The 26,147-nt window shown below is 54.8% G+C and overlaps 10 protein-coding genes across 10 annotated transcripts; 5 read left to right on the forward strand and 5 right to left on the reverse strand.

Moving 5' to 3' along the window:
• Positions 1-839: 839 nt before the first annotated feature.
• On the reverse strand, positions 840-5,789 carry B0I36DRAFT_425900 (CHAT domain-containing protein; the record flags this gene model as incomplete). The annotated part of the gene is made up of 2 exons (XM_046162364.1): positions 5,659-5,789; positions 840-3,883 (listed from the first exon to the last, which is right to left on the reverse strand). The coding sequence occupies exons 1-2, from the start codon at positions 5,660-5,662 to the stop codon at positions 840-842; spliced, it is 3,048 nt and encodes a 1,015-aa protein (XP_046005587.1). The 5' UTR covers positions 5,663-5,789.
• Positions 5,790-6,262: 473 nt separating this feature from the next.
• B0I36DRAFT_338982 (uncharacterized protein) lies at positions 6,263-6,928 on the forward strand. Its single transcript, XM_046155852.1, has one exon. It carries the CDS (start codon positions 6,677-6,679, stop codon positions 6,863-6,865), a length of 189 nt encoding a protein of 62 aa, XP_046005588.1. The 5' UTR covers positions 6,263-6,676; the 3' UTR covers positions 6,866-6,928.
• A 2,808-nt stretch (positions 6,929-9,736) lies between these two features.
• On the forward strand, positions 9,737-10,449 carry B0I36DRAFT_398483 (uncharacterized protein; the record flags this gene model as incomplete). Its single annotated transcript, XM_046161617.1, has 1 exon — positions 9,737-10,449. The coding sequence occupies exon 1, from the start codon at positions 9,772-9,774 to the stop codon at positions 10,447-10,449; it is 678 nt and encodes a 225-aa protein (XP_046005589.1). The 5' UTR covers positions 9,737-9,771.
• A 2,810-nt stretch (positions 10,450-13,259) lies between these two features.
• On the reverse strand, positions 13,260-13,741 carry B0I36DRAFT_338985 (uncharacterized protein). Its single transcript, XM_046155853.1, has one exon. The coding sequence runs from the start codon at positions 13,732-13,734 to the stop codon at positions 13,357-13,359; it is 378 nt and encodes a 125-aa protein (XP_046005590.1). The 5' UTR covers positions 13,735-13,741; the 3' UTR covers positions 13,260-13,356.
• A 1,161-nt stretch (positions 13,742-14,902) lies between these two features.
• On the forward strand, positions 14,903-15,978 carry B0I36DRAFT_355810 (phosphoenolpyruvate phosphomutase-domain-containing protein; the record flags this gene model as incomplete). The annotated part of the gene is made up of 2 exons (XM_046157475.1): positions 14,903-15,813; positions 15,912-15,978. 2 exons carry the CDS (start codon positions 14,903-14,905, stop codon positions 15,976-15,978), a joined length of 978 nt encoding a protein of 325 aa, XP_046005591.1.
• A 37-nt stretch (positions 15,979-16,015) lies between these two features.
• On the reverse strand, positions 16,016-16,453 carry B0I36DRAFT_369562 (uncharacterized protein; the record flags this gene model as incomplete). Its single annotated transcript, XM_046159798.1, has 1 exon — positions 16,016-16,453. One exon carries the CDS (start codon positions 16,451-16,453, stop codon positions 16,016-16,018), a length of 438 nt encoding a protein of 145 aa, XP_046005592.1.
• An 892-nt stretch (positions 16,454-17,345) lies between these two features.
• Positions 17,346-18,119, reverse strand: B0I36DRAFT_398496 (Protoglobin-domain-containing protein; the record flags this gene model as incomplete). The annotated part of the gene is made up of 1 exon (XM_046161618.1): positions 17,346-18,119. A coding segment is annotated over one exon (474 nt), but the record flags the coding sequence as incomplete, so codon positions are not given.
• A 332-nt stretch (positions 18,120-18,451) lies between these two features.
• B0I36DRAFT_369564 (HAD-like domain-containing protein) lies at positions 18,452-19,018 on the forward strand (the record flags this gene model as incomplete). Its single annotated transcript, XM_046159799.1, has 2 exons — positions 18,452-18,727; positions 18,788-19,018. The coding sequence occupies 2 exons, from the start codon at positions 18,452-18,454 to the stop codon at positions 19,016-19,018; spliced, it is 507 nt and encodes a 168-aa protein (XP_046005594.1).
• A 1,765-nt stretch (positions 19,019-20,783) lies between these two features.
• Positions 20,784-22,086, forward strand: B0I36DRAFT_369565 (uncharacterized protein; the record flags this gene model as incomplete). The annotated part of the gene is made up of 5 exons (XM_046159800.1): positions 20,784-20,889; positions 21,140-21,292; positions 21,326-21,441; positions 21,640-21,809; positions 21,900-22,086. 5 exons carry the CDS (start codon positions 20,784-20,786, stop codon positions 22,084-22,086), a joined length of 732 nt encoding a protein of 243 aa, XP_046005595.1.
• Positions 22,087-24,950: 2,864 nt separating this feature from the next.
• Positions 24,951-26,058, reverse strand: B0I36DRAFT_355813 (uncharacterized protein; the record flags this gene model as incomplete). Its single annotated transcript, XM_046157476.1, has 3 exons — positions 24,951-25,012; positions 25,233-25,992; positions 26,032-26,058. The coding sequence occupies 3 exons, from the start codon at positions 26,056-26,058 to the stop codon at positions 24,951-24,953; spliced, it is 849 nt and encodes a 282-aa protein (XP_046005596.1).
• Positions 26,059-26,147: the final 89 nt, after the last annotated feature.

Raw genomic sequence — 26,147 nt, forward strand, 5'->3', positions numbered from 1 at the left:
AGCACACGCACGCCATGGTCGTCCTGGCATAAGTGCCGGCTAGCGCTCTGTTCGCCCACATATTCCTGAACGACTACTACAATGGTGTGGTCGATGTCTTCTACTACGCACCTGGAATGCGCAGCGAAAAACCGCCGGTCGAACTCGAAAGGGATCAAGAGTGGGATGGTCCGGAAAATGGCGATCACGGACCGAAGATCTTTGTGTCGACAACGGGCTGCCGCTCCGCCGCGGTGGAACTCACCAGGGCGAACTACATGATCCTCTTTGATGTACCGTACATGAAGAGAAATTCAGGCTCTGAGATGCTGCTTTCGACGAGGTCAGCTTTGCGACACCTGCTACGAAATCATCGACCTCGAATGTGCAATTGGGCGGTGTCCTGTTTCTGGTGAGCGTTGTTGGGCCAAAGGGCATATCATGTAGAGAGTCAACGTGACTGCCTAGCAGGCAGGGAGTCTACCAGTAGACAACGGTTCAGTCATTGCCGAGCAGGCTACAACCAGTTATTGTACTGCTGCCTCGCAGGCAGCAGTACATCCATCATATATTTAGTTCATCTCCATTCCACTCCTTTAGATAGAGAAAGGGGCAGGCATTACTTCAATTCACGATGGTTCTCATCCTTGATGTCTCCATTATGCCAGATTGACAACAGGCCAAGTCCAGGCTTACTTTTCCACGTGGCAATGTGACAGCCAGTTATGATGTTCGATTATAGTAGCAGGTAAGCCACACAGTGTAAACGCGATGGTGACCACAACCGGCCTGTAAGCAAGTGTTGACACTCCAAGCTCTGTCTTTCCAGGTTCCGAACAGAATAGGATACGACTCCTGAATCAAACGCCAAAGTGAACATAAGGAACCCAGAGCGGCCGCCTCGCCTCCGACCCGGGTCTCAATTCGGCGTCCCTTTCCGCTTTCGACAGGTATGACTTTCCGCGCCCGGCATCCTCGCCGTCCACCCAATGGTCTCGGAGCGTCCTCATCGCCCAGTGAAGCCCCCGGCTTACGGTTTCATCCTTTATCCCCTCATCCCGGAGGACCTTATATGTCATTCTCGCCATATCCACACATAACTCGTTATCGACGCTCCAAAGCGTGCCCACCACGTGACGGAATCCCGCCAGCTGGCAAGCATTAGCAAGATGGATGCTTTCGTCAACAGACCCCTCATGCAGGATCTGACCAGTCCCGCATGCCGAGAGGTAGGCGAGGAATGGCGGATTCGAGGTAAGGTTGGTCTCTAGGAGACTCGCCACCGTGAATGGCTCCCGATCCCAATCGTCGAGGAGCAGCTGGCTCTGTAGCGGTTCTTCGGGATGCGTGCTGCCGTGGCCAGCAAAGTGGAACATCCTGCAGGCCTCTAAGGCCGACGAGACGTCGGTCTTGTGCGGTCGAGGCCGGTCGTGCGGCAATCCCATCGACTCGCAAACAGCTACTACCGCATCGACCTCGTCGCTCGCATGTTTCAGCGGTGCCTGTTTTGGCGTTTTCGGCATGGCAACGACAACGGCGTTTCGGGTCTCTCCGGCTGCAAGCGCTTGCTGTGGCCGTCGCCGACTATGTATGATCGCCTTGACGGACGAGGCGTACGATGAGACGACTCTGTCGACCGCCGTCTCGCCGGTGCGCCTTAGATGGTGTCCCGCTGCATGGAGTGGAAACCGGGTCAGTGGGCCGGTGGGGACCCACCACACGTGCGGCCACTGACTGTCCGAAGGAGGTCCAGCAAAGCCTAGAGCATTAAGAATGGGACAGACGATGGCATCCCAGAGCCACCCAAGCGTGTCAAGAGTTCTAAGTTCCCGGGCATGGTCGTTGAGCGCCTCTCGCGAGAGGTTTGGCAGCTTTAGCAATCGGACGCCGGACTGCTCAACGAGCAAGGCATCGCAGCGATACGAGCTCACATTCAGGACGACAATTGGGCCGGGCCGTGCAGCCTCTAGAATATCGACTTCCGACGCGGAGAGCAGGAATCGCTCAAATCTGGACTTGGACCGGATTGTTTCAAGGAGACGGGCAAGCCGGGGTCCAGCGTCGCGGCGCCAGTCGCCTTCCGTCTCTGCGGCCGCAGTGGGGTGCTCGGCTGTAGCGAGGGAGTCCGCCGGCAGCGGCGCGTCTAGTTGATCTCGCAGGTCGATAAAGGAACGCGCCAGGTCCGGATGCGCGCGTTCGAGAGCGGCAAGGTCGGATTGCTCGAAGAGAGCTCCCGCTATGACACCACGACCAGTCTCAAGCAGTTCGATAGCAGCAGCAGGGCCTCTGTTGGCATGAAGAGCAATGGCTGCCGCATCCGACGACAGTCCGACAACGGCGGAGAGGAGGTGCGTCTTGTCTGAGTTCTGCAGAGAACGGGGCGTCAGTAAGGGAATCAAGTTGATTGTTGTTTTGGCGATGGCGTATGCGTGTCGATCTTGAAGTATGCCTGAGGATGACAGAAGACGACGTCCAGCTGCGACATGCAAGCTCACCGCGGAGGCGGATTGATGCAAAGCAGCGACGAAGCATTCCTTGGCGTCCTCGAGGTCAGCCATGGCTCCCATCCGCGAGTATCGGTTGCTTAGATGAGCTCCGAGGTTGTTCGCAAGCATAGCCCCGTCCAGATGATCTGACGGGATGGCATCGATGGCTTCTCGTCCTACTCGGACAGCTTCCTCGATGTCTGCCATCTCTCCAGTCTGTGAGTATCTGTTTCCTAGATGCAGTCCGAGACTGTTCAAGTACAAAGCTCGGCTTGGATGATCTAGCGGTGTTGCATTGATAGCTTCTCGTCCTACTCGAATGGCTTCCTCGAGGTCTGCCATCTCTCCAGTCCCTGAGTATCTATTGCCTAGATGATGTCCAAGGCTGTTTAAGAACATGGCCCAGTCTGGATGATTTGACGGGGTGGCATCGATGGCTTCTCGTCCTACTCGGACAGCTTCCTCGATGTCTGTCATCCCTCTAGTCCGTGAGTATCTGTTTCCTAGACGATTTCCAAGGTTATATAAGAACATAGGCCGGCCCGGATGATCAAGAGGGGTGGTATCGATGGCTTCTCGTATCACGCGAATGGCTTCCTCAAGGTCTGTCATCGCTTTAGTCCGTGAGTATCTCTCGCTTAGGCGGCCTCCGAGGCTGCTCAGGAACATAGCCCGGCTTGGATGGTCTGACGGGGTAGTATCGATGGCTTCCCGTATCGCCCGAATGGCTTCCTCAAGGTCCGCCATCGCTCCAGTTCGTAAGTATCTATTGCCTAGATGAGTTCCGAGGTTGTTCAGCCGTCCAGCCCGGTCTGGATGACCTCGCGCAGTAGCATCGATGGCTGCTCGCCCGACTCGGATTGCTTCCTCGAGGTCTGACATCGCTCCAGCCCGTGAGTATTTGTTGGCTAGATGAGTTCCGAGGTTGTTTAGCCATCCAGCCTGGTTCGGATGGTCCGACGGGGCGGTGTCGATGGCTTCACGTGTCACGCGGATCGCCTCCTCGAGGTCCGTCATCTCTCCAGTCCGTGAGTACCTGTGTCCTAGACGATTTCCAAGGTTATTTAAGAACATAGCCCGGCTTGGATGATTTGGCGGCGTGGTATCGATAATTTCTTGTCCTGTTCGGATTGCTTCCTCAAGGTCTGCCATCGCTCCAGTCCGTGAGTACCTGTTTCCTAGATAAGTTCCGAGATTATTCGTGAGCATAGCCCGGTCTGGATGATCTGACGGGGCGGAATCAATGGCTTCTCGTCCTACTCGGATTGCTTCCTCGAGGTCGGCCATCGCTCCAGTTCGTAAGTACCTGTCGCGTAGACGAATTCCAAGGTTGTTTAGCCGTCCAGGCCGGTCTGGATGATCGAGTGTGGTAGCATCGATAGCTTCTCGTCCTACTCTGATAGCTTCCTCGAAGTCTGCTATTGCTCCAGTCCGAAAGTATCTGTCGCCTAGACGAAATCCGAGGTTATTTAAGAGTATAGGCCGGTTCGGATGGACTAGGGGGGTAGCATTGATAGCTTCACGTGTCACACGAATGGCTTCCTCGAGATCTGCTATCGCTCTAGTCCGTGAGTATCTGTCGCCTAGACGATTTCCGAGGTTGTTCAACCATCCAGCTCGGTCTGGGTCATCCGGCGCGAGAGTATCGATAGCTTCTCGTCCTACTCGGATCGCTTCCTCGAGGTGTGCCATCTCTGCGGTCCGCGGGTACCTATCACCTAGAGGACTGGCTATTCAGGTAATTCGAGCCCGAAGTCTTTGTCAGGGAGGAAACTTACCCACCTGTCTTCGAAGTTTTAAAACCTAGAATATAATCGGTTCTGATGGCGAATTATGGTGGAAGGTGCATCATTGCCTTCGACCTCTGCCTCTGCCTAGAATCACGGCCGAGCCACGCACCCACTGCGGCGAGCTTTCACATGCTTAATTGCCATAAGGAACTCCTGGCGCTTAATACTGTGCAAGTTTCGTGGCTTGGCGCACCAGCTTTCAGCTGGCAGAACTTGACTTTGTCGTAACCCCCCTTTGGAGAAACTGACCTTCTTGGGTGGAGCTCTCCAGTCATAGCAGCGTCATGGCTCGTATCAAGACTTTCAGCTGACGCAAGCCTCCAAAGTTAGATTTATGACTCGCAAATCCACTAGTGCAGGGTAGCCACATGCTCTAACCTGGTACAATTGTTCATCACCTTCTGTGCTCGGACTTAGACATGCATGTGGGCGTCGCGGTGGAATATCTCCGTCAAAATCCTGTTTGTCCGTCATCCTTAAGGTTCCATGGCTAGATGCGGGAAATGGTTCACTACCTTGGAAGCTCAGACACCATCAAGTCGTGGATTGAGACTCCGCCGCCGCCCGAAAACATGCAAATAATAAGGGCTCCACTGCTATCTGCTTAGCAGGAGACAGAGACCACCAGTAGTGCATCATGACCTCCCAAACCTCCCCAAAGCGATTTGCCTTGCTCGTCGGCATCGACCTGTATTTGAACGACGGCTCAAGAAAGAACAAAAGTGGAGAACCACTCTTTCTCGGAAAACTCCGAGGTTGTGTCAACGATGTCTGGGCGGTCGCAGAGTTGCTTCGAATGAATTCCAACTGACGAAGCCTCGCATCCTCACTTCTCCCCCGACCTCGTCCAGCTTCACGTGTCCCACTGAGCCGACAGAGCTGTCCGATCGTCGACCCACGTTCGACAATATCAAGAGGGAATTCGACACCGTGGCCGAGCAGGCTGATGCTGGTGATCTCTTCTTTTTCCAATTCTCTGGGCATGGGGCACGGCTGCGACCGACAGAAAACTCGCCCCCCGGGGAGCTGCCAGAACCATCCCTGATGACGATGGACTTTTGCTGCGGAAAACCCGCAGTGAGAGGATGGCAACTGAACGAGTGGCTGAAAAAGCTCAATGAGAAGAAGATTCGGACCATTGTCATACTCGACAGCTGCCACTCTGGTGGCGCCTGGAGGACTGGCGAAAGCTTTCGAACTCCAAAAGGCTGGACGGACGTCCCCAATCTTCCTGCCGATGAAGAGGCCATCACAGAGACCGCTGCCACATCGGGCACCCGCGATGGCGAGTTGGAAAAGTCCTGGTCCATCAACCCTGACGGATTCACGCTGATGGCAGCCTGCGAAAGTGATCAGCTGGCCGCAGAAAAGACTGTCAACAGCGCACCTTACGGCGCATTCACCCATGGACTCTTGGCGTGCCTCGGGCAGAACCGACCAAGCGAGGCAATTGTGACTTATCGGAATCTGCGCGACCAGATAGTCAAGCGAGTCAACGGACAGACTCCTCGGGTGTACGGTCGAGACAGGCTGGTATTCTTCGGATATGAGGAACCATTCTTGCCAACACCCATCGTCGTGGGACTTGAAGGAGATAGGATTTATCTTCCCATCGGAAAAGTTCATGGTGTTCGAGAGAGATCCGAATTCACAACTTATCCGCCTACGGCGCACGCAGCGTTTTCGGTGGATCAAGTCGACGACTTCGAATGCAGTGCTTTGGCTCCATCCGCCCTCCACGCGACTTTACAACGACACCACTATCGGATCGTTCCGTGTCGGTGGAGTTTGGGAGACGACATTCTCCAGGTGCTTGTCCATCCTAGCCTGGAGAGTGAATTCAAGGAGGTGCTGCATGCGGCACTTCAGGATAGGATTGTTGGAGATATCCAGATCACCGAACTCAACGACAGCTACGGACCCGACTCCGACGCGTTCAGGGTGACAAAACGTGACAATGACGGCATAGACCTCGCCGGGTCTCCGTCTTTGACCGGGTACAAAGGTCCAGTGCGCGGGTTAGACCTCACCGACGTCAACATCGCTCAGCGGGCCACAAAATCTGCCGTTGCTTTGACTCACTTGACCCGGTTCAGACAAATCCTCAACCTCAGTGGCAACGCGTCTCAGCAGCTTGGACCGTTCGAGCTGACTCTGAAGCCAAAGATTTCCGGAGGCAACCTCTCAGGTGGCCAGGGAATAGAGTTCGTGTTCAGGAATACAACCGAATCTCAGCTTCACTTCACGGTCTTAGTGCTCAGTTCTGGATTTCATGTGAAGCAGCTTTACCCTTCGCAGGATATTCCCGAATCGGTGGAACCAGGCACCAAGGTTCCGTTCTCCTTTAACATAACGATACCTGACCCGCTCAACGGTCATGGAGAGCAGCGAGACATAATCCGTACAGTTGTCACGAGAGGCATGCAGCTTTCCTGGAAGAGCCTGGAACTGCCTGACATCTGGAATGCTGATCAGTTGTCCAACAAGCGTAGTGACAGAGGCGCGAATTTGCTGTCTGAGTGTACCGTGTGGGTCAAGGACAACGTTATATTAACAACAAAACAAGGTGAAGGAGATGAGGTCTACTGGATGTCACACTTAGATGGTTAATCGGACAATGTCTCTTCTCTTGCCTCCGTTCGTCGATGGAAGCTTCGGCCTCTTGCATCGTTCGTAGGCGCGAATCGCGTCTGATCAAGATGCTTGTTGCCTTTGTGGTTGCTCCAGCTTCTGCGTCGCGACTCTTAGGCGTACTCATCGTTCAGGCGCGACCAGCCGATTCCCTTCGTGAAGTAGGACGGTCCTGCAGAAAGTGGGATACTTTACGAGTGATCGTTCACCCCCGGTGCCAGAATATACGTGGCCCTGCAGGTCAGAGTGGCGAGGTGCACACAATGCGAATATGCATAAAGTCCAAAGTACCGCTGCGCTTTGCGTGACAAAGCGCAGCGCAACAGGGAGGTTTACTGCGAGGAGCGGGTGGGGCCGTAGACAGGGAGGTACTGTTGGTGGCTATAACACATGATAATCCCAGCAATCTGCATGCGGCTCCTATTTTGCAGATTTCAACAGGTACCTACCATAGTAGGCTGGAAGGAAGCTTACGATCCCCAGTTTCTGCGAGATCACTGGGGAAGCGGCGTACGGAGTTTGCCGGATACGAGGAAGCACATAAACTTTGTTGCGCATGTCTGATCACCGTGCCGTCGCCTGTGATCCTCGCCCATGCATTCGCGCGGGAACTTACCATCACAAAGAGTTTTTGGACCTGTAGAGGCAAAGCTTGCCAGGTCTGGCGAGGTCACCTTCCACAAACACCATGCCGAAAGACATTCCAAAAGACATTCCACGGAGGCGCCCGCATGCCTTCGGCCAGCCCAAGTGCGCTCGCAGGAATTAACGACGAATGCACCAGGGTAGAGTAAGTTGGAGACCGTTGACTCATGGATTCTTGAAGTCACAAATCAACAGAAACTCGCGGGCACCTTCCGGCATAGCACACGCTGACCTGTCAACTTAAAGACTTGAGATGAGCCAAGACGCAGGTTTTGTCAGCCGAAAGTTGTCACATAGCACAATGCGGGGCCAAGTCACCAAGATGTGTAGTCAGCATCCGGAATACATACCGCGAGCTGGCCTATCAGCTGAAAGTCTTAAGACGAGCCATGACGCTGCGTATGGCGAGAGGGCTTCCAAAGAGTGTTTACGACGAAGGTGGGTTCTGCGCTAGCTGAAAGCTGAGTGCGCCAAGCGATGAAGATGACCAAGCAGCATTGAGTGCCAGCAGTGGCTAATGGCAATTAAGCATGCTCGCCGCAGTGGGCGCGTGGCTCGGCCGTGATTCTAGGTAGCGGGTCAGGTCGAATAGGAGTGGCAAACCGGTCGCGGTTTGCGCAAAGAAGCCTTGAGGAACGACGTTGGATATTGGCTGATCATGAATAGAGGCAGAAGAACATTATTATCACACTTCAGATGAGTTCAGAATTTGAATTCTGCTCCGTCGGCGGAGAAATGGCTTGCAGTAGTGCTGGTGGGTCCGTTGGCGACATGTGCATATATCTACGGAGGCACTACCGTAACAACTCAGTAAACTCGGGCAAGAAGCGCGCCCTATAAAAGGCACAGACTAGGGGGATTGGCCAATTAGATTAGGAGCTTATGCCGATCTGCCCCAGAGAACAGCACGTGCAACCAATTAGATCAGGACTTTCTGACATTTCTGCGGTTAACAGTGGAAATATGCACTAAATGTGGGGGCGCTACTTGCCCGAGTTTATCTTGCAACGTCACAACAAGAAGCAACCAGAGCCTGAAATGTGGAGAAAATGAGGGGGTTGTGAGACAAACATGATGAAACCTTAAAAGGCGCGATGATCGAGTCAGCCTGCCACCTTTCCTGTACACGTGAACAGTGTATGTTTGCGGAGGAGGCTCGAAGCACTGAGCAACGCGATGGTCAGGGAGGCAGAAATCTGGGACTGGTTCGATGGATGGATGCGTAGGGCTGACACTGTAACTGAAAAATGAAAAAAGAAGCAAAATAATTACGCGTCAAAAAATGGGGGAAGACATGACGCCCACTCATTCATAATCGTGAAGGGTCGAGGTGGGGAAAACCATTATCAGACGAGAAAGGTCGGAGGAAACCATATGAAATGATGCGACTGAAAGCCAGGGCAGATGGCAAAAGGAACAAATCAAAGACAGCATAGGCACGTGACCAAAGACGACCAATGAGGGGACCAGGTTCGGGGAGGCGGGGGAGAGGCCCCCTAAGAGCCTTTTCGTCTCTTCGTTCCTCAAGGCAAGGAAATGATGCATCTTCCACTATCCTTCGACGCCAGGAACGATTTTATTCTGGGGTTTAAAGCTTTGGAGATAGGTGGATAAGTTTCCTTCCTGCCAAAGACTTCACACCCGAATTACCTAAACAGCCAGTTCTCTAGGTGACAGGTTCTCACGGACCGCAGAGATGTCAGACCACGAGGAGGCGATCCTCGTGACACGAGAAGCCACCGATGCCAACCTTCCACATGATCCGGACCGGGCTGGATGGCTGAACAACCTCGGAGTTCGTCTACGAGAATTCTTGAGCAACCTCGGAAATCGCCTGACCATCATTCAGCCTGGTAGTGACTGTCATTACCAGGGGTAAGTTGGGGTAAGCCCATAGTTAAGGGTGGGTTGGGTAAACCCCTGTCGGGTCGAGTGACAGTCATTACCATGACGGTCATTACCACAGGGGTGCAGCCGCACCTGAGACCCCTGATTTGTGTCTGAAGCTAACCTTAACCCTCAGCTAACCCTGTGTGCTGTGCCGTGTCTGCTGCCCTCTCATTAAACAACCCATGACATATGGCGCGGCCTGGACGCGCTCGCCAACCCTGACGGCGGAAAAGGTATCGCAATGAACTAGATAATAACGCGTAGAATAGAAAATACACACCTTATGCATACAATATTTCACTCCTCAATCTAACACTCCAGTCGTGATTAAAGGACTATCTATCCTAGCGATGGCGATACACTTCGAGGCGGACGCTGGTCGCACCGGTGGGCAGGTCGGACTGCTGAGCTGGCCTACGTCAGACGCGAGTAGTAGCCAAGAGCATCGCGTCCTCCTCTGCGTCTCGTGTAGAGTTGGGATACGACCAGACGACGGCATACGACTGCACTTCTGGCGGACGCACCGTCTCAAGGGCGACGCACTCGGCTATATTATCGACTATAGCTACGCCGCCTCGCCAATTGCGAACCCGTACACCGTACCAGTACCAGCCGACGGATCACTATCCATAGACCAGCTGCCGGTCTTAAATGGCTTCAGCTGCTTGGAGTGCCGCTTCCTAACGACGAGCCGGAAGCTAATTAGGGTCCACCGCTCGCAGTCAGGTCACGGTAGTAACTGGAAGGAAGTACGGCTGCAGACCTTATCACCAGGGAGCCACGCTCGGTACTGGGTAGTTAAGGAAGGAACGCGCGGCATACTAGGCTTGGGCACACCTACCGCAACCTCCTCACAGCACGCCTTACTCGAGCGGGTTACGAGGTACGAAGAGAATCTAGCTACGGAGCTGGAGGAGACGCGGCGGACGGTAGACAGCCGGCAGGGAGCCGACTTCAAGTCGACGTGGGTCGACGAGATGGGCTGGGCAAGGCACCTAGCCGGCAGCGACTTTGGCGAGCACTTCTAAGCAGGTCGGAACGTTCTTACGGCGACGGAGCGCGCCAGGCTACGCTGCGAGGCGGATATCTCCGAGCAGAAGCGCCTTCTCCGGCTCGGAGCTAGTTTTGACCGGCTTATTATGAGAGGAATCGAACGGACAGGTCAGGTGCCAAAGGAGGTACTCCGGTACCTAGCTAGTGTGGACCCCGACCGCCCGGCCGGTGGCCCGTTCAGGACGGAGAACGGCCAGGACACGAAGGATCGATATCAGGCCTACTGGAAGCGCTACCTCTACTATTGCGTCCGGACTGGGCGATTCGGCCGAGACGAGGCTGTAGAGAAGTTTCGGATACGATTCAACGATGCCTAGTGGGCTGCAATGAAGGAGATTATTCGGCAACTCGATAGTAGCGATCCGAGCGTCCAGGATAACGATAGTGACGACGCCTCCCTAGCTTCGTCGACCTATATCGGGTCTGAAGAGGCTGCGACTCTAGGGCACGGGCTCGTGGAAGGGGGGGAGGACCTGGCCGAGGACCCGCTCGACGAGCCCGTTATGGCCTTCTGCGTCGAGTCGTTACAGCAGAAGGTCGCCGTCCACCTATTCAGCAACCCGCTCCTGCACTTCACGGTCGTACTCGGGATTAGCAGTAGCCGTAAGACCTACGCCTGGCGGCCAGCGACCGAGTTTACACCTCTTATAGCTGGGCTCGTCTGGTGTGCCCGTCTGATCCTACTAGAGTATATATTCGCGGGTTCAGAAGCCGGCGAAGATATCGACGAGGAAGCTATCGAGCACTTCCGCGCGCAGCATCGCGACTGGCTTACTGACGGCTCGTTCTCGCCCTTTAGCGCGATGATTCGGATAATGACGTACGGCAAGGGCTTCCGGAAAAAGGAAGGCGGTACACCACGGCTGATGTGGGAGGATAATAAGGAGGCGATACGATACCTCGGTAATCGCATCCCGCTTAATGACTTCCGGGTAATGGCAGCAAGTATTGTGACAGACGCGGAGGAGCTCCTAGACCAGCTCATGTTCAGGGAGTGGATTCCGCTAAGCCAGGTCGTCGTGCTCCGCAGAATCAAGGATAGCCTCAGCTTCGAGGGACCTGGGGCGTCATTCGCTACGCACGAAGATAATAGCTGGCTAGAGCCAGGCTTCCGCAGGCTCATCGGCCCATGTGCCACGCAGCTCTGGGATGACGAGGCGGGAATGTTCCGTGCGGCGAAGGTTCAGCAGTGGCTCGGCCAACTCCAGTCCTTCCGCCAGGCCTTACTTGTCAGCACACATACGTGGGGAGGCCAGCCGGGGAGAGGGCCGGAAATTATAACGATCCGGCACTGCGACACCCAGGACATGCTCCGCAATGTCTTTATATTCGACGGCCAGGTAATGCTGGTGACGGACCGCGATAAGGGCAAGGCAATCCGCGGGATTGGCCGAAAGGTTGCCCGTTTCTTACCAGACACCGTTGGGCGACTGATGGTCGCCTATATTCTATGGCTACTGCCGTTCGAGAGACTCCTACTCACGGAGACGAAGGCACAGGAGCTATCGAAGCCGCTCGACGCCTGGCTCTGGAAGGATAGCCGCAAGGGGATCTGGACGACGACGGAGCTCAGCACCAAGCTGGCGGCAGTGACGACAGAGCATATCGGGGTCAAACTGGGTGTGGCTGACTACCGCCACGTCGCGATCGAGCTTGGCCGGCATATCCGAGGGCTAGTCGTCCAGCAGCTAGAGGTTGATATGGGCGACGAGGCCGACTGGGATAACCCGCAGAGCTTTGAAGACGGGCTCACTGGGGAGGCGCGCCGCCAGAATAAGGTGGAGTACGTCTGGGACTTGCAGGCCACGCACGGCAGCGCGGTCGCGCGTCAGCATTATGCAGTTAACGTCCAGTTTCCCAATCAGCTACAGCCGCAGATGGTAGCCAATTATCGGGAGATCAGTCGGTTATGGCACCAGTTTCTCAGTTTCAACACCCAGAGCACGGCAGGGACCGAGACAAGTAGTGGCGCAGGAACAGGGTCCCCGTTCCGAACGCCGGCGAAGCGTTCACTCGGCCAGACCGGGCTCGGGAACAGTACCAGCTCCCAGACTCTCGACTGGGCCGCGAGACGAGCTATAGTCGCAGAGAAGATCACACGAGTCCGCGGAGACGATAGCAGCCCACTCGCCGCGCGTACAGGCGCGAAGCTTGATGACGGGCTACGAAGGCTACTGGGCCCCGGCGCTAGCTGGAGATCAGACGAGCAACGAGAGGCGATGCAGCAAATTCTAGCGCTCGGGGGAAACCAGGTTCTGATCGTCGTACTGCCGACTGGAGCCGGTAAGAGCGTCTTATTCATGCTACCCGCGATCCAGAGCATGAATGCAGGCGTTAGCATTGTAGTAGTTCCATTCGTGGCACTGACCATCATTCACAGGCAGTTTCTGTCCAGTTGGCGCGTTTCTGCCATTAGAACAGGGGGTGGGCGCTCGGGCTATTGTATTCATTCTGAACCCTAAGTGCGCCATAGTAAGATTGGCACTTGGACATAAACTTACAGTGGGCAGGGATGCTAACCCCCAGGGACCAGCCGCCCCCCCGGCCACTTAGGCTACCCCAATTCCGCTATAAGGTTCAGGTAAGTGAAGGAGAGAGCTGGGGTTCGCACGGCAGACCCCGGACGGGAAAAAGGAAGGGTGAGAGGCACGCGACGACGCGTTGTCGCAGCTGAGGCATAGGGGAGAAAAGGGGAGAGCTCATCATTAGGCTAGACAGGTAGATAGACATAATATAAGAAATATAACAATACTTACGACCATACTTCATTTACGTCATTCGAGCTCTACTGTACAGCGGTAACCGAGGTACTACTAACCAAACCGTCCAGACACGAAACGCGACAGCGACTGCAGCGAGACCAGCACCGCAGCCGGGCAACGTTAGGAAGCAGAGAAGACCATCACGACGACGCCGGAGCGCCCCCGTCGGAAATCAAAGTGTATCTCCACGAGGAGTCGCGCGTACTTATATGTACGGTATGTAAGGCTGGCATCCAGCCCGGGCCCGGCATTGAGTCCCACTTTCGGCGGAGGCACGGCGCAAAAGCAGATGTTTGTGCGCTTCTTGCGGCCGTGGGCGCGGTCGGTGGACCAGCTGAAGATGGTGAAAGGGCGCGTGCAGATCTTGCACTCGGCACCGTAGTCCTCCTTGAGCATCTTGACGTAGGGGTTGTCGGGCAGGCACGTCTCGCAGACCGAGGGGAAGTCGGTCGACTCCCAGCCGGACCGGTTGAGGTCCTGCTTGATCTGAGGCGGCATGGTGGGCTGCTGGCGCCGGCGAAGGCAGCCGGGCTTGTTGTTCGCTGGTGTTTGTGCTGCGACCTGACGCGACTGCCAGAGTGGAAGCGCAAGGCTGGATCGTGAGGATGCGAGATGCAAGAGTCCCTGTGGGGACGGCCGTCTCCAAAAGTCATGTCGGCGCGCGCGAAAGCAGGGCCTGGGCGGTTTTCTGGAAGGCTGCAGATGCCTGGTGGCGCACGCTGGGTCTTATCGGCTTATCAATCATGCTTGGTGGCGTAGGCATGCCCCACACGTCATTTGTGGCTGGTTGGTAGGCTCCATTTGGACACAAGAATCCGGACAGCTGGTGCCAAGGTGCTAATCGTTGCTAGAAGCAGGGCAGTGATGTACGAGGAGGTGTAATTAGCTAAAATAATACAGTGTCCCCTTTATCTGCCGACTTTCATTGGTTTTTCAGGAAATAATTGTTAGTAGCCGGAAACCAGTTTGGTGTGTGGCTGTCCGGATTCTTCTGTCCACATGAAGGTAGGGCGGCCCTGCACGCAATCCAGCGTCGAGTTCGTTGTCCCCAAGCACCAACTCCTCACGCTGACAATTCCAAGATAAAACTCGAGCCAGCAAGGTCACATCCATACTGGGCGCGAGGTCCTCCACGCGGCATGGAGGCAGCACGTAGGTTTCCGTATGCAGACCACAATCACGAGGCCGTGTGTTGTGTCAGCGTGTCGTGGCCGCCGGTGTTATCACCACTAGTCTTACAGCACACCCTTGCAGTGACATTCAGCTCGGCTGACACGTTCATCAGCATATGCACCACCGTCACCACGAGCAAATGCCGCCTCGCCTCCCTGCAGCACGGCCAGTGGGGGTCGGGTCGGATGAATTGAAAAACTGCTGAGCCGAAGCCGAACGAACGCGGCTGGTCCCTCCCCATCCCGCCTGGGTTGTCAGCCGCCCTTTGCTCCACACGAGAGTTTGCGGAGCCAGCTTGGCGGCGTTCTTTGAGTCAACCTCAGCTGCCGGGGGCCAGTCTCCGCGTTGTATAAGACGAGCTGAGTCCGCAACGTCAGTCCAGTGTCCTACTCTATATCTGCAGATAAAGATCACGCCCTGCAATCATCCAGCTTGCCCAGCTCCCGCCGTGAATCTCTGCAAAAAAGTAGACAAAATCCAAGACACACCACCAATGGCTCAAGCAAATACCTCCGCGGCACGCCTCGCCGCCCTGCACGCCCCCGGCAACCCGCTCGTCCTGCCCAACGTCTGGGACACAACCTCTCTCGAGACCATCACTTCCATCAACAAAGAGCCCTCCTCCTCCTCCTCCTCCTCTGCTGATTCTCCCGGAGAGGGCCCGCTCAAAGCCATAGCCACCGCGTCCTACGCCATCGCTAAGTCCCTCGGCATCCAGGACGCCGAGCTTACTTTCGCCCAGAACCTAGCCCGGATCCAGGAGCTCGCCCCCCTCGTGCACAACGCCGGGCTCCCGCTGTCCGTGGACATCCAGGACGGCTACGGGTCCAAGATTGAGGAGTGCGTTGCCGCGGTGGTCAAGGCCGGTGCAGTCGGGGCGAATATCGAGGACGTGGTCCTTGCTTCTGATGATGTCGAGGGAGGAGCCGGGGCCGGAGGAGTAGGAGTAGGAGGACACAAGGGGGGCGAGTTCTACGGCGTCGAGGAGCAGGCGTCCCGGATCCGCAGCGCCATCAGGGCCGCGGAGCAGGCGGGTTGTCCTGGGTTTGTCGTCAATGCGCGGCACGACGGCTTCTTCTTGCAAGGGGCCACGGGTAAGAGTGACGAAGAGGTGATGGCGGAGGCGGTGACGAGGGGCAAGGCGTACCTTGATGCTGGGGCTACAACTGTGTTCTTCTGGGGCGGCTCGGGCAGAGGGCTGCGGACGCATGAGGTTCAGACGCTGGTCAAGGAGTTGGGTGGGAGGGTGGCTGTCATGTTGGGTGCAAAAGGGAGGCTGAGTGTCAAGGAGCTGGCGGACATTGGGGTCGCGAGGATCAGTGTTGGGCCGAGTCTGAGCTTCTTGAGTCCCGGGGATGTCAAAGGCGTTGCGATGAGGATTTTGGGCGGCGGTGCGTTGGTAGAGTAGGTGTTGACACTTTTTGCACATGAATGGTACTGCCTGAGGCGAGCAAAAGTGGAAAAGCGAGAGAACTATCCTGCCTGCTATGAATATCTAATAGAATATGTTGTGAGTGCAAAAGACACAACGCTGAGCTCGGTATGGCCTCTGCCTCTGCAGTCCTCTAGGACAGAGCGCCATCGCCCTTTAGAGCACATCGCACGCTCAGGTCAGGTCAATAACCTCCGGAATGGGTTTCCCAGCTGGCTTTTGTCCTCCATTGGCCGCAGCCCCGTTTCCCGGCTCGTCCTCCACTGCGCCATCCAGAAAGGCTAGCTCAGTCAGAACATGGTGGAACGAAGGATGCTGGCTTAGAGGGCCAATGACCCTCTCCAGGATTGCGGCTCGAAAGCTTGCATCGTCCAGATCGATACATGCCGCATACGCGTCTTTGATCTCCGCAATGTACAGTGTGGCGAAAGGATCGAGCCGATAGCTCTCTAGCACTGGTGAGCCCCAGACCATGACATTGTCAACCCGGTCGATCCGCGTGCCGATGTGTTTGGCTGTATTCCGCTTGGGCAGCAGGCAGAACTGGTTTTGGAGGATATCGTTACACGCCGCAGCGTCCATGGTCCGAGCCTCATGGTCGAAGAACGCCATCGGGTGTCTGTCCGACCATGTGCGACGGTGGGCCTGTCGCAGCCATTGGACAACACGTTGGACGATATTACTATATGCTCTGAGCGGTGGATTTCCGAGGCCCGGTTCAGCCTCCGGTTCGTGAGCATACACCGGAAAGATGCTTGGGGAGGAATCCCCGGAGAATACGTCGGTCTCGGCGATCGTTCGAAGGATATAGTCAAAGACTAATTCGAGCCCTAGCCTTGATTAGCTCACTATGATCTAAGGACCTTCTGAAAACTTACGATCATCAAGCAGAGCGTCACGCAGTACTTACCATTGGCACGGGAGGCGGATGTTGTGTCCATATCTCTTCGGCCGCGCCGGTTCTAGTGATCCAATCGGTAAGCCTCTTCGCGGAGATTGGAGTAGTGTAAGTGATGGTTCGTTAATCAGCAAGAGTGCAGGACGCGTCAAGATCCTGATCCACGGCGTCGCCGTTGGGAGACGTGTGCGAGCATTAAGCAAGACTAGAGGAGTTGCACTTGCCATTAAGCGGAGTCGGTCACAGTGGGTGAAATCAGGTACAAGCATAATGTCAGCCTACGAATCTGCCTGCATGAGGCTGGACTGCTGCAAGTATAAGGGTCCCTGACGGACCAGGATCTGCGTAGCGCTGCATGTCGCCAGATGACCTGTTATGTCCTTTGCACCAGTCCTGGTTCTGGACCATGCCCTGTGTATGAGATTTGGAAGATGATGCATGCTTGAGCGAACCAGGAATTTGAGGGAAGAAATCGCTATAATGTAGCTGCCCTATTTGTCACGGCTGGTATTACTTATTCTCGACAGCTAAGGTGCAGAAAGTGTTGAACAGTAACGATGCGCTATGATTTCGATGCTGTATTTAAGCAGGCTCACTTGCTTTGACCGCGTCACTCCCGTCTGCTCTATGCTTTTTGGTGCCGTTGGCAACTTCCAGGTTCTGCATGTCTTGAGATATACTACTGAACGGACACGTCCTACTAGCCGGCCTGGGTATGCTCGAAGAGTGGTGAGCCGAGCTCTTGCTAGTAACCTCCTTATCGCTAACCTCCTCGAGGACTTTCTTGCTGTCGAAATACCCCTCCGCTTTAACTATTGGGTGATCCTTGTTCAAGTTCTTCCCTAGCCCTTCCCCATCTTCCGCCTGGTGGTGCTGTTGCTGAAACTCCTCCCTATTACGAACATGCTACTTCGCTATAAGATCGTTCTGGATCCAGATAACTTTGCCCAGGGCCTTCATAATCGCAATCTTGCGGGATAGACTTAACCGCGGATGCGACAAGATGGCCTCGGTCATAACCTCGTGGATTAGCGCTATCGTGGCGCCCAGGTGGATGTACTCGACGTGCAGCGGGTGCTCGCGGCCTAAGCCGACGTGCATTATGCCGACCTTGTTGTAGTACTTCCAGTACTTGAGCCTGCTGGGGTCCGAGCATAGCTTGGCCAGGTACGCCCGGAGAAAGGCCTTGCGGTGCAGCACCTGCGGCGAGTCCTCGGTCGGGCTTGCGTCCAGGTCGCCCTCGAAGCTCGTGGAGCGCGTGGTGAAGGCCCGCGCCGTAATGTCGTACTGTAGGAGCTTCTTATAGACGATGTTGACGACGGCGGGGATCAGGATTTTGACGTATTTCGAGGCGTAGATCAGGGCCTCGATGTTATCTACGGCGGCCGGAGTGGTTAGTGTGCTGCGTTACGAGGCTCTTGTGACGAGCGGGAGCGCCTTACCGCTGCTATATCACGGGTGACGTTGTCCATATTGTGATCGGTAACGAGGACCTGATAAGTGATTTCGGGGTTGTCATATCTCCGGGGGTATTTCATAGTCTGCGGAATTAGCAGCGAGAAGCCAAGTCGGTGGTTCTGGTGGCGACGAGTACGCGCGGGCAGTAGCGTGTATGCTACACTCTACGTGCTGCGTTTGCCATCTCTGACGAGATCCGGCCCGAGGCCGTCGCGGTTGTCCGAGCTCTGCGTGCATAGGGTAAGGAAGTGTACATGCTGACAGGCGACAACGCTATCACGGCACGGGCTATCACCGCGAGAGTTAGCATTGACGCCGATAACCGCGTAATCGCCGGCGTCAAGCCAACCGACAAGGCGCGCTATATCATGCAGCTCAGGGACCTGACGACGGGCGCGCAAAAGGGTAAGCGTTGCATTGCGATGGTCGGCGACGGCATCAACGACGCGCCGGCACTAGCGGCGGCGGACATTGGCATTGCCATTGGGTCGGGGACGGACGTGGCTATCGCCGCGGCCGACTTTGTCCTCGTGGGTGGCCACCTGGCAGGAGTTGTGACGCTGCTTGCGCTGAGCCGCAAGATCTTCTAGCGGATCGGCTTTAACTTTGGCTGGGCTGCGGTCTACAATATAACGGCGGTGCCTGTGGCCGCGGGCTGCCTGTACTGGATCGTGTCGAACGGGGAGCATGTGCGGCTCGACCCGGTATGGGCGAGCCTGGCGATGGCGCTGAGCAGCATCAGCGTTATTACCAGCTCGCTGCTGCTCAAGGCGCCGTGGTACCTGGGCGGGTTCAGGGTACGGAAGCTGGCTGAAGCCTGATTGTGCTGTTACGGATCGTGGATTGAATTTAATTTAATAGCATCATATATTAGCAAAGCTTTACGCACGGCATAATATCCAATCATTATTTCTTTTAGTGTTGCTCGAACAAGGAGCTCGATTCTCGGTAAGACATATATGCAGCATTGCTTACGATGGAGATGCTCACTACGCCGCCCGTAGGGTCATCTCCAGCAGCTGCACTTTCCATTAGCGGGCTTAGGGAATACCTAACCCTGCTTTTTATCAGGGGCCGGTAAGTTCCGCGCCTAGGCGGGGTAGTGCCTGGGCTGGGCCGGGCCAGCGAGGCCTGGTACTAGGGGCACGGACTCGGTGCCAGACTGAAAGCTTATTATCTCGCCCGGTATAGAACTTGTGTCCCGTCCCGTCCTACTCCGCCCTCTCTCGGGGGCCGGCTACCACCCGTAGGTGGGAGATGGGGATGATTGTGTTAAGTAGTGGACGGTAGCATGTGCTATTGATAAGTAAGTCGCTCCTGTACGACGATGAAGAATAGTTCTTCTTAGCACAGGCGAAAATGAGGGACGGCACATAGTGGTCCTCGATCGAAACCCAGGCTTAAGGAAGCTAAGCCCGGCTGGAGGGAGCCGAGCATCCCTATTATTATACGAACTTTTTTTTTCTTTGCTCTCGGCTGACTAGCGGCGGCGCGGACGGGGCCGAGTCTGTAGCATAGCAACCCCCTCCGTTTTTTCTCTAGGTACTTTAAGTAATTAGTCCCTGAGGTACCCGGCCGCGCCCAGACACTCATGGCGTACGGAGTAAGTTACAGGCGGGCGGAGCAGGCATACGGCGGCCGTACGGGCAGCACGGTCTTCCGGGCTAAGCGGGTTATTAATCCAGCCGAGCGCTAAGTTAGTTACCATATTATAATCAATCGCCCACCCCAAGGTAGGGTCGTGGTAGCGGTGCCTTTTAGCCTCCACCCGTCTGCGTCCGCCGCCGCTATCGAGTCTAAGTTAAGCTCTGCGACGCAGCTAAGGAAATTCAGCCGAGTTCTAGCGATGTGTCTCTCCGGCCCTCTAGCAGCTCTGATCCTTGCGCGTTGCCGGGGTGGTCCCCCTACTAACTGACGCCTGAGATATCCCGTGCCTGCCGCTAAGGTGCCGGGGTGGGGTGTGCCTGATTAGTGGTACTACACCTAGAGTACGAGGAGTTACTGGTGTGAGTGGTCGAAAAGAGTAAGATGAGCATGGTTCACACAGATATATATATACACTAGCAGCAGGCTTATTACTGCGTGCAATTAGAATTCCATGGTGGCGCCGCTCCTGCCCCTGCTCCTCCTCTCTAGAGTTGATTTGTTCCTTTTTAAAAAAGGGTCTGGTCTATAGCCGTCGCTCGCCTCCCCCCTAGGCTTCGACGTGTGAGACTTTTCCTCTTGCCGTTGTTCTGTCGTCTGCGCGACTTTAGGTTTTAGTTATCGCTTAGGCCTTCTAAGGGTACTTTAGCTTTGTTTACGCTAGGGCTGTTGTTGGTATTTAGTATTTGGTATTTTTCGTTATTCGCTTAGGAAACGGGACTTTCCGCCTTTGCTAACGGATCCGGTTCTGAATTTCGGTTCGTTCATCTGAGAGCGAGAATCGCAGCTACTCTTGCGTTAGCATTCCTGCTATACTGAGTCTTTACTCTCCAACTATACTTCGAATCCACACCTAGGGAATTACGAGTAAACGAGTAAAAGAACGTAAAGCAAAGGAAAGCAAAAGGAAAACGACACAGATATAAAAAAAGAAAAAAAAAGATGGGTGTCCTGCTAGGCCCCGCGTACGCCAAGCACCTGCTGCTCGCCGGCGTGCTGGTCTTCTCCGCGACCTGGTTCTTCCTCGTACATACGGAGCACGGGAGCAGTACGTTGTCGTCGCTGAAGGGCAGCGTGGGCGGCGCTGTAGGGCACGGGTAGGGAGGGGGAAGTAGAGATGGCGTGGGGAGCGTGTATAATAACACGTTTGGTGTAAGTTCTTCTCGTTTTACTTGCGCCGTAGCGCTGGAAACTGGGTATGATAGGGGTTCTTCCTACGGAACTGCTGAAAAGTTATAGGATAATGATAGATTTGCTGACATCTGTCCCTCCTTAATCAAACCGACAGTTCTAAAAAGTCTTCGCCATCGGCCTGGCCGACCGCACCGATAAGTGCGATGCGCTCAGCCTTATATCCGCCGTCACGGGCTTCACGATAACCTGGATCGACGGGGTCCGCGGGTCGACCGTCCCGGACAAGGCCCTGCCCATCGGCTGGGACCGGAAGGGCGGTATGTCCGATACTAACCTGGGCTCGTAGCGAGGGCATATGAATACGATGCGGCGCATCGTCGACGAGGGCATCACGTCCGCGCTTATTATGGAGGACGACATGGACTGGGACGTCTCCCTGAAGGACCGGCTCGCCGACTTTGCGGGCGTGAGTAGAGAGTTCCAGAAGGAAGGGAGCTGGTTTGTGGAACCCGCTAGCCATAACGCCTCGATCCCCGGCCCCGCGAGCAAGAGCCCTTATAGGCAGGACTGGGATATGTTGTGGATCGGCTCGTGCGCGTCGACGTTTGGCAACCTGCTGCCCGAGCACCTCCAGATCCCCGCCGAGATGCGCGACGACCGCTAGGTCCTGATCGGCGGGGACGCCAGCGTCCCGCCGCGGCACTACCGCGTGGGTAACGCGGGCTGGAAGTGGGACGAGTACCCGGACAACACGCGCGTCGTATACGTGCCCGGGGACAACATCTGCAGCTTCGCGTACGCGCTGAGCCACACGGGGGCCAAGAGGGCGCTCGAGTATATGAGCCTCGAGGGCTAGCATAAGCCGTTCGACAACCACCTGAGCGACCTCTGCCGGCTGCGGGCTAACGGGATGCGCTGCGTCAGTGTCGTGCCGAGCCTGTTTGTGCACCACCGGCCGCGGGGCAGGGTCAGCGGGGACTCGGATATCAACAATGGTGGCGGGGATGAGTTTAGGGAGGTCGGGACGACGGAGAATGTGCTGTACAGCACGAGGCTGAACCTCGCGAGGTTGCTGAAGGGGGAGAAGCCGGTGAAGCAGTGGGATGATTAAGCGAGGGAGAAGTCGGGTAGTTGTTATTCATCGGCGTTCACGGCTAGTGCTGAGTTTGATATAAAGGAAGCCTTTTAAGGCGACAGACGGCTGGGTGTATTCGATTGTACGTAAGAGGCATTGTTTCGCGCTGGCGTTTGGGAGTTCGAAACACGTCCCGGGGAACTCTGAAACACGCTGATTTTCCTAATCCTTCGTAACTGTGCGCTATATATATAAGACTCTGTAGTCCTGGAATAGTGTTCGCTTTTAAGTAATAGCATAGGACAGTGGAATAATCCGGTCGGGTATAACCATTCGGGGGTTCTCCTTATTAGCGTTCTTGGACTTATGGTTTATTGCTTAGCTCAGAATGTACTGGTGTGGTCTCCGAAGCCTGAGAAGCTCGATATCTCTATTGCACGAAATTTTGATTCCCACGTGGAGTTTTAGATTTAAGATAGGAATGAACAGCAACATTAAGATACGCGACTTCTTAACTTCTCATAAGCGCGACCGGTGTTTCGAGTCTTACGTACTTTGTTGTAGTGCCCAGCCTCCCGAAAGTCGCACGGGGAGGCCGTACTTGAGGTTTTCACTCCTCATCCTCACGTTTACATTTGTCCTCAAAGCTGTCATTATCACAATAAGACCGGTCCTATCGAGATGGCTCTCTACAGTTCTAGTTGTTTACCAATAGGCTCCGCGTTTCGCAACTCAAGTGCTTCCCACAATGGCTCAGTAGTCGACTACGTTAGGAATTAGTAACCCTCGCTTGCGGTGTTATACTGCTTATTGCAAGGTTTTGTTTTTATCCCTTTGGCATAACGTAATCCACAAGTGGGTGAATCACACAAGTGGATGAATCAGTCCCCCGCCACTTTCGTACAGGCTGTCTTCTTTCCCCCTTTTCTCCACCGATAATTATAGTACGACAATCAAATGAAAGCGATTTAGTTCTCGCGCTAAATGCGCTTCAATCGAACCCAGAATTGAGCGTACGAAAGGCTGCACAGATCTATAATGTATCCTTCTCAACCCTCCAACGACGACAACACGGCCGACCTGCGCAACAAGATATCCGACCACCTTGCCAGAAATTGACCTCGTACGAAGAGGACAGTATCGTACGATATATAATCGACCTAGATTCGCGATCGTTTCCACCGCGGTTAGGTGGTGTTCGAGAAATGGCGGATCGACTCCTCCGCGTGCGCGACGCGCCACGCGTCGGAACGAACTGGGCCTCAAACTTCGTACGACGACGACCAGAGCTCCGTACGCGTTTTAATCGAAGAATCGACTACCAGAGAGTCCTCTGCGAAGATCCAGACGCGTATCGCGCGTGGTTTAAGCTCGTACAAAACATAATCGCGAAATACGGGATCCACGATGACGACATCTATAACTTCGACGAAACGGGCTTCGCGATAGGTAAAATCTCCGCCGAAACTGTCGTTACAACCTCCGATCGACGTGGGAAGCCAAGAGCTGTACAACAAGGGAATCAGGAATGGGTTACAGTAATCTAGGGTATCGCGTCGTACGGCTATTTAATCCCGCCGTATATCATCTTCGCCGGGAAGGTCCACCTCGACTCCTGGACCGCAAATAGCCCCCTACCGCCCGACTAGGTAATCGCGCTTTCAGAGAACGGTTGGACGACGAACGAGAGAGGCCTAGAGTGGGTAAAACACTTCGATTTCCATACGAAGAGTCGTACGAAGGGTACCTACCGCCTCCTTATCCTCGACGGCTACGAGAGCTACTATTCGGTCGATTTCGAGCTCTACTGTAAGGAATAGAACATTGTGACGCTCTGTATGCCTGCTCACTCGTCGCATAAGCTCCAGCCTCTCGATGTTAGGTGCTTTAGACCTCTGAAACGGGCGTACGGTAAAGAAATCGAAGGTCTAATGCGGGCGTACGTAACCCACGTTTCAAAGGAGGACTTCCTCCCAGCCTTTTATAAGGTGTACAACGCTGCAATGACTAAATCAAACATCCAGGCAGGCTTTAGAGCGACAGGCCTAGTACCGTACGACCTGAATTATGTGATTTTACAGCTAGATGTGAAGTTTCATACGCCGACACCGCTAGGTTCCTCTGCTGGACTACCACCCCCATGGGTTTTAAAGACGCCGAACAACCTAATTAAGACCGAATCGTAGACGAAGTATATTGAAAATCGCATCGTACGACACTAGAATAGCTTACCGTCGTCCATTGTTGAGAGCGTACGGCAGCTGAGAAAAGGAGTTATGATGATGGTACACGAGCAGGACCTTATGCGCTAAGAGCTCGCTGAACTTCGAGATGCAAACGACCGCCTCAGCCGCCGTCGTCGTACGAAAAGAAAGCAGCTGTAGAAAGGAGGGTCCCTCACGATTGATCAGGTAAAGGATTTGAAGGCTCAAATCGATGCGACGCAGCAGTTAATAGCGGAAACGAGTCAGAAGAGTGGTCGTACGAGGAGGCCCGAAACGCGCGCGCGACGCTGTGGCGTCTGCGGGGAGCCCGGCCATAATGCGCGTACCTGTCAGAAAGTTGAGTCTACCTCTGAAGAAGAGGATTCCGAATAGTTTGAATTGATTTGAGGCGTTATGGTTGAATTGACTTATATATTGTCGTACGAGTACCCGATAACTGATTCATCCACTTGTGTGATTCACCCACTTGTGGATTACGTTAAGCCTCTCGAATTAGATTCCCGGAAAAACCTAAAACATGTATTTCGAATATAGGACATTATCGACTTGAGATTCCCGTGATAAGAACGTTGCTTTGCACAAACCCTAATATCGCGCGCGTATGTGTATATGTATAAGGCAAAACTATATCCGAGTATTTAGAAATTGGCAGAGGCTTATTATCGCAGGACAAAACTAAGAGGTCGTGAGCTCTACATAAGAACTGCCGTAGCGATAGAGCTTTTCATTCAGTATCGCTATTGAAAAAGACATTATTGCTCCGCGTTCCGTTACGCTAAATCAATATATCAACAGTTGCTCACAGAATTTCCGTCTGTTATAATCACGCGACTACGATAGGCTACTACTTCGTATCCTAATCCAATAAAGTCCGTAGACTCCCTCACGCTAAACTCTTCCGGACATAAGCGACCAATTCCTATAACACGACGCTCTCATTTCCGACTGTATCATTACCACCGCCACCGCTACCAGCGTTAACGTCTCGACCTTCACCGTCCTCGCCATAGCCTAGATAGTACAGAATGCTATGTCCGTTATTGTCCCTCGCGCGGGGATCCGCGCTTAGGTCGAGCAGGCGGTGAGCTACCAACGCGCTCGCGTCCTGGTGACTCGTGTCGTTCGTGCGGCTCTTCTTGCCCGCCATGTGTGCGGCGATGAGCAGCGGCGTCATGCCCAGCGGGTTCCGCACCTCGAGACCATCGTCATCGCCACCGACAGCGACGCGGGCTAGCAGGAGCTTTACCGCCAGGGAGTCGACCTTCTGGCTCAGGACGTAGTACAGCACCGTTATGCCGTTTTCGTACCGGGCGTTGGAATCCGCTCCGTGGTCCAGTAGCATCTCCACAATGGTCTGGTAGTTGTCGTTGTTATATGTCTGCAGACAGGCAAAGTGCAGAGGGTACATAAGCGGGTCTAGGACGACGTTAATCGAGAGGGGAGGCGTGTATCTCCAGGGCTCCTGCTCCGCGTCGCCTCCGAGGCTGTAGCTCGTGCCACTTGCCCAGTAGTCGAGAGGTACGCGGTCCTGTCTGAAGCGAGTGTTGGGATCGGTATGACCGAGTGGCGGTGATAAGAGTAGGCTTAGTAGTACCGTGTCGCTGCGGCGTATCGCTTCAATTAAGGTAGGCTGGGTAACGGGGGTACCCCGTTCGAGAAAGAGCTTTACGAGAGCGAGGTCGCGAGTAAAGACGGAGATATAGTCTGAACCACCATCCTATATCGGTTCAATGTCCGTATGGACACTATTACCTACTACTCTGCAGAGACAAGTCTGGCCCATACGATTAGCGGCGGTGCTATCCGCGCCGAGGGCTACGAGTCTCTCAACTAGGGTCCTATTAAAGTCGGCGCGCCCGACGCAGTTAAGGG

The sequence above is a fragment of the Microdochium trichocladiopsis genome (genome assembly GCF_020744255.1).
Source record: "Microdochium trichocladiopsis strain MPI-CAGE-CH-0230 chromosome Unknown B0I36scaffold_13, whole genome shotgun sequence".
NCBI classification, from domain to species: domain Eukaryota; kingdom Fungi; phylum Ascomycota; class Sordariomycetes; order Xylariales; family Microdochiaceae; genus Microdochium; species Microdochium trichocladiopsis.

Bases quoted from the DNA above. Each gene is read 5' to 3' on its own strand.
- B0I36DRAFT_338982 (XM_046155852.1), top strand. From the start codon at position 6,677: ATGCAGCTTTCCTGGAAGAGCCTGGAACTGCCTGACATCTGGAATGCT.
- B0I36DRAFT_338985 (XM_046155853.1), bottom strand. From the start codon at position 13,734: ATGCCGCCTCAGATCAAGCAGGACCTCAACCGGTCCGGCTGGGAGTCG.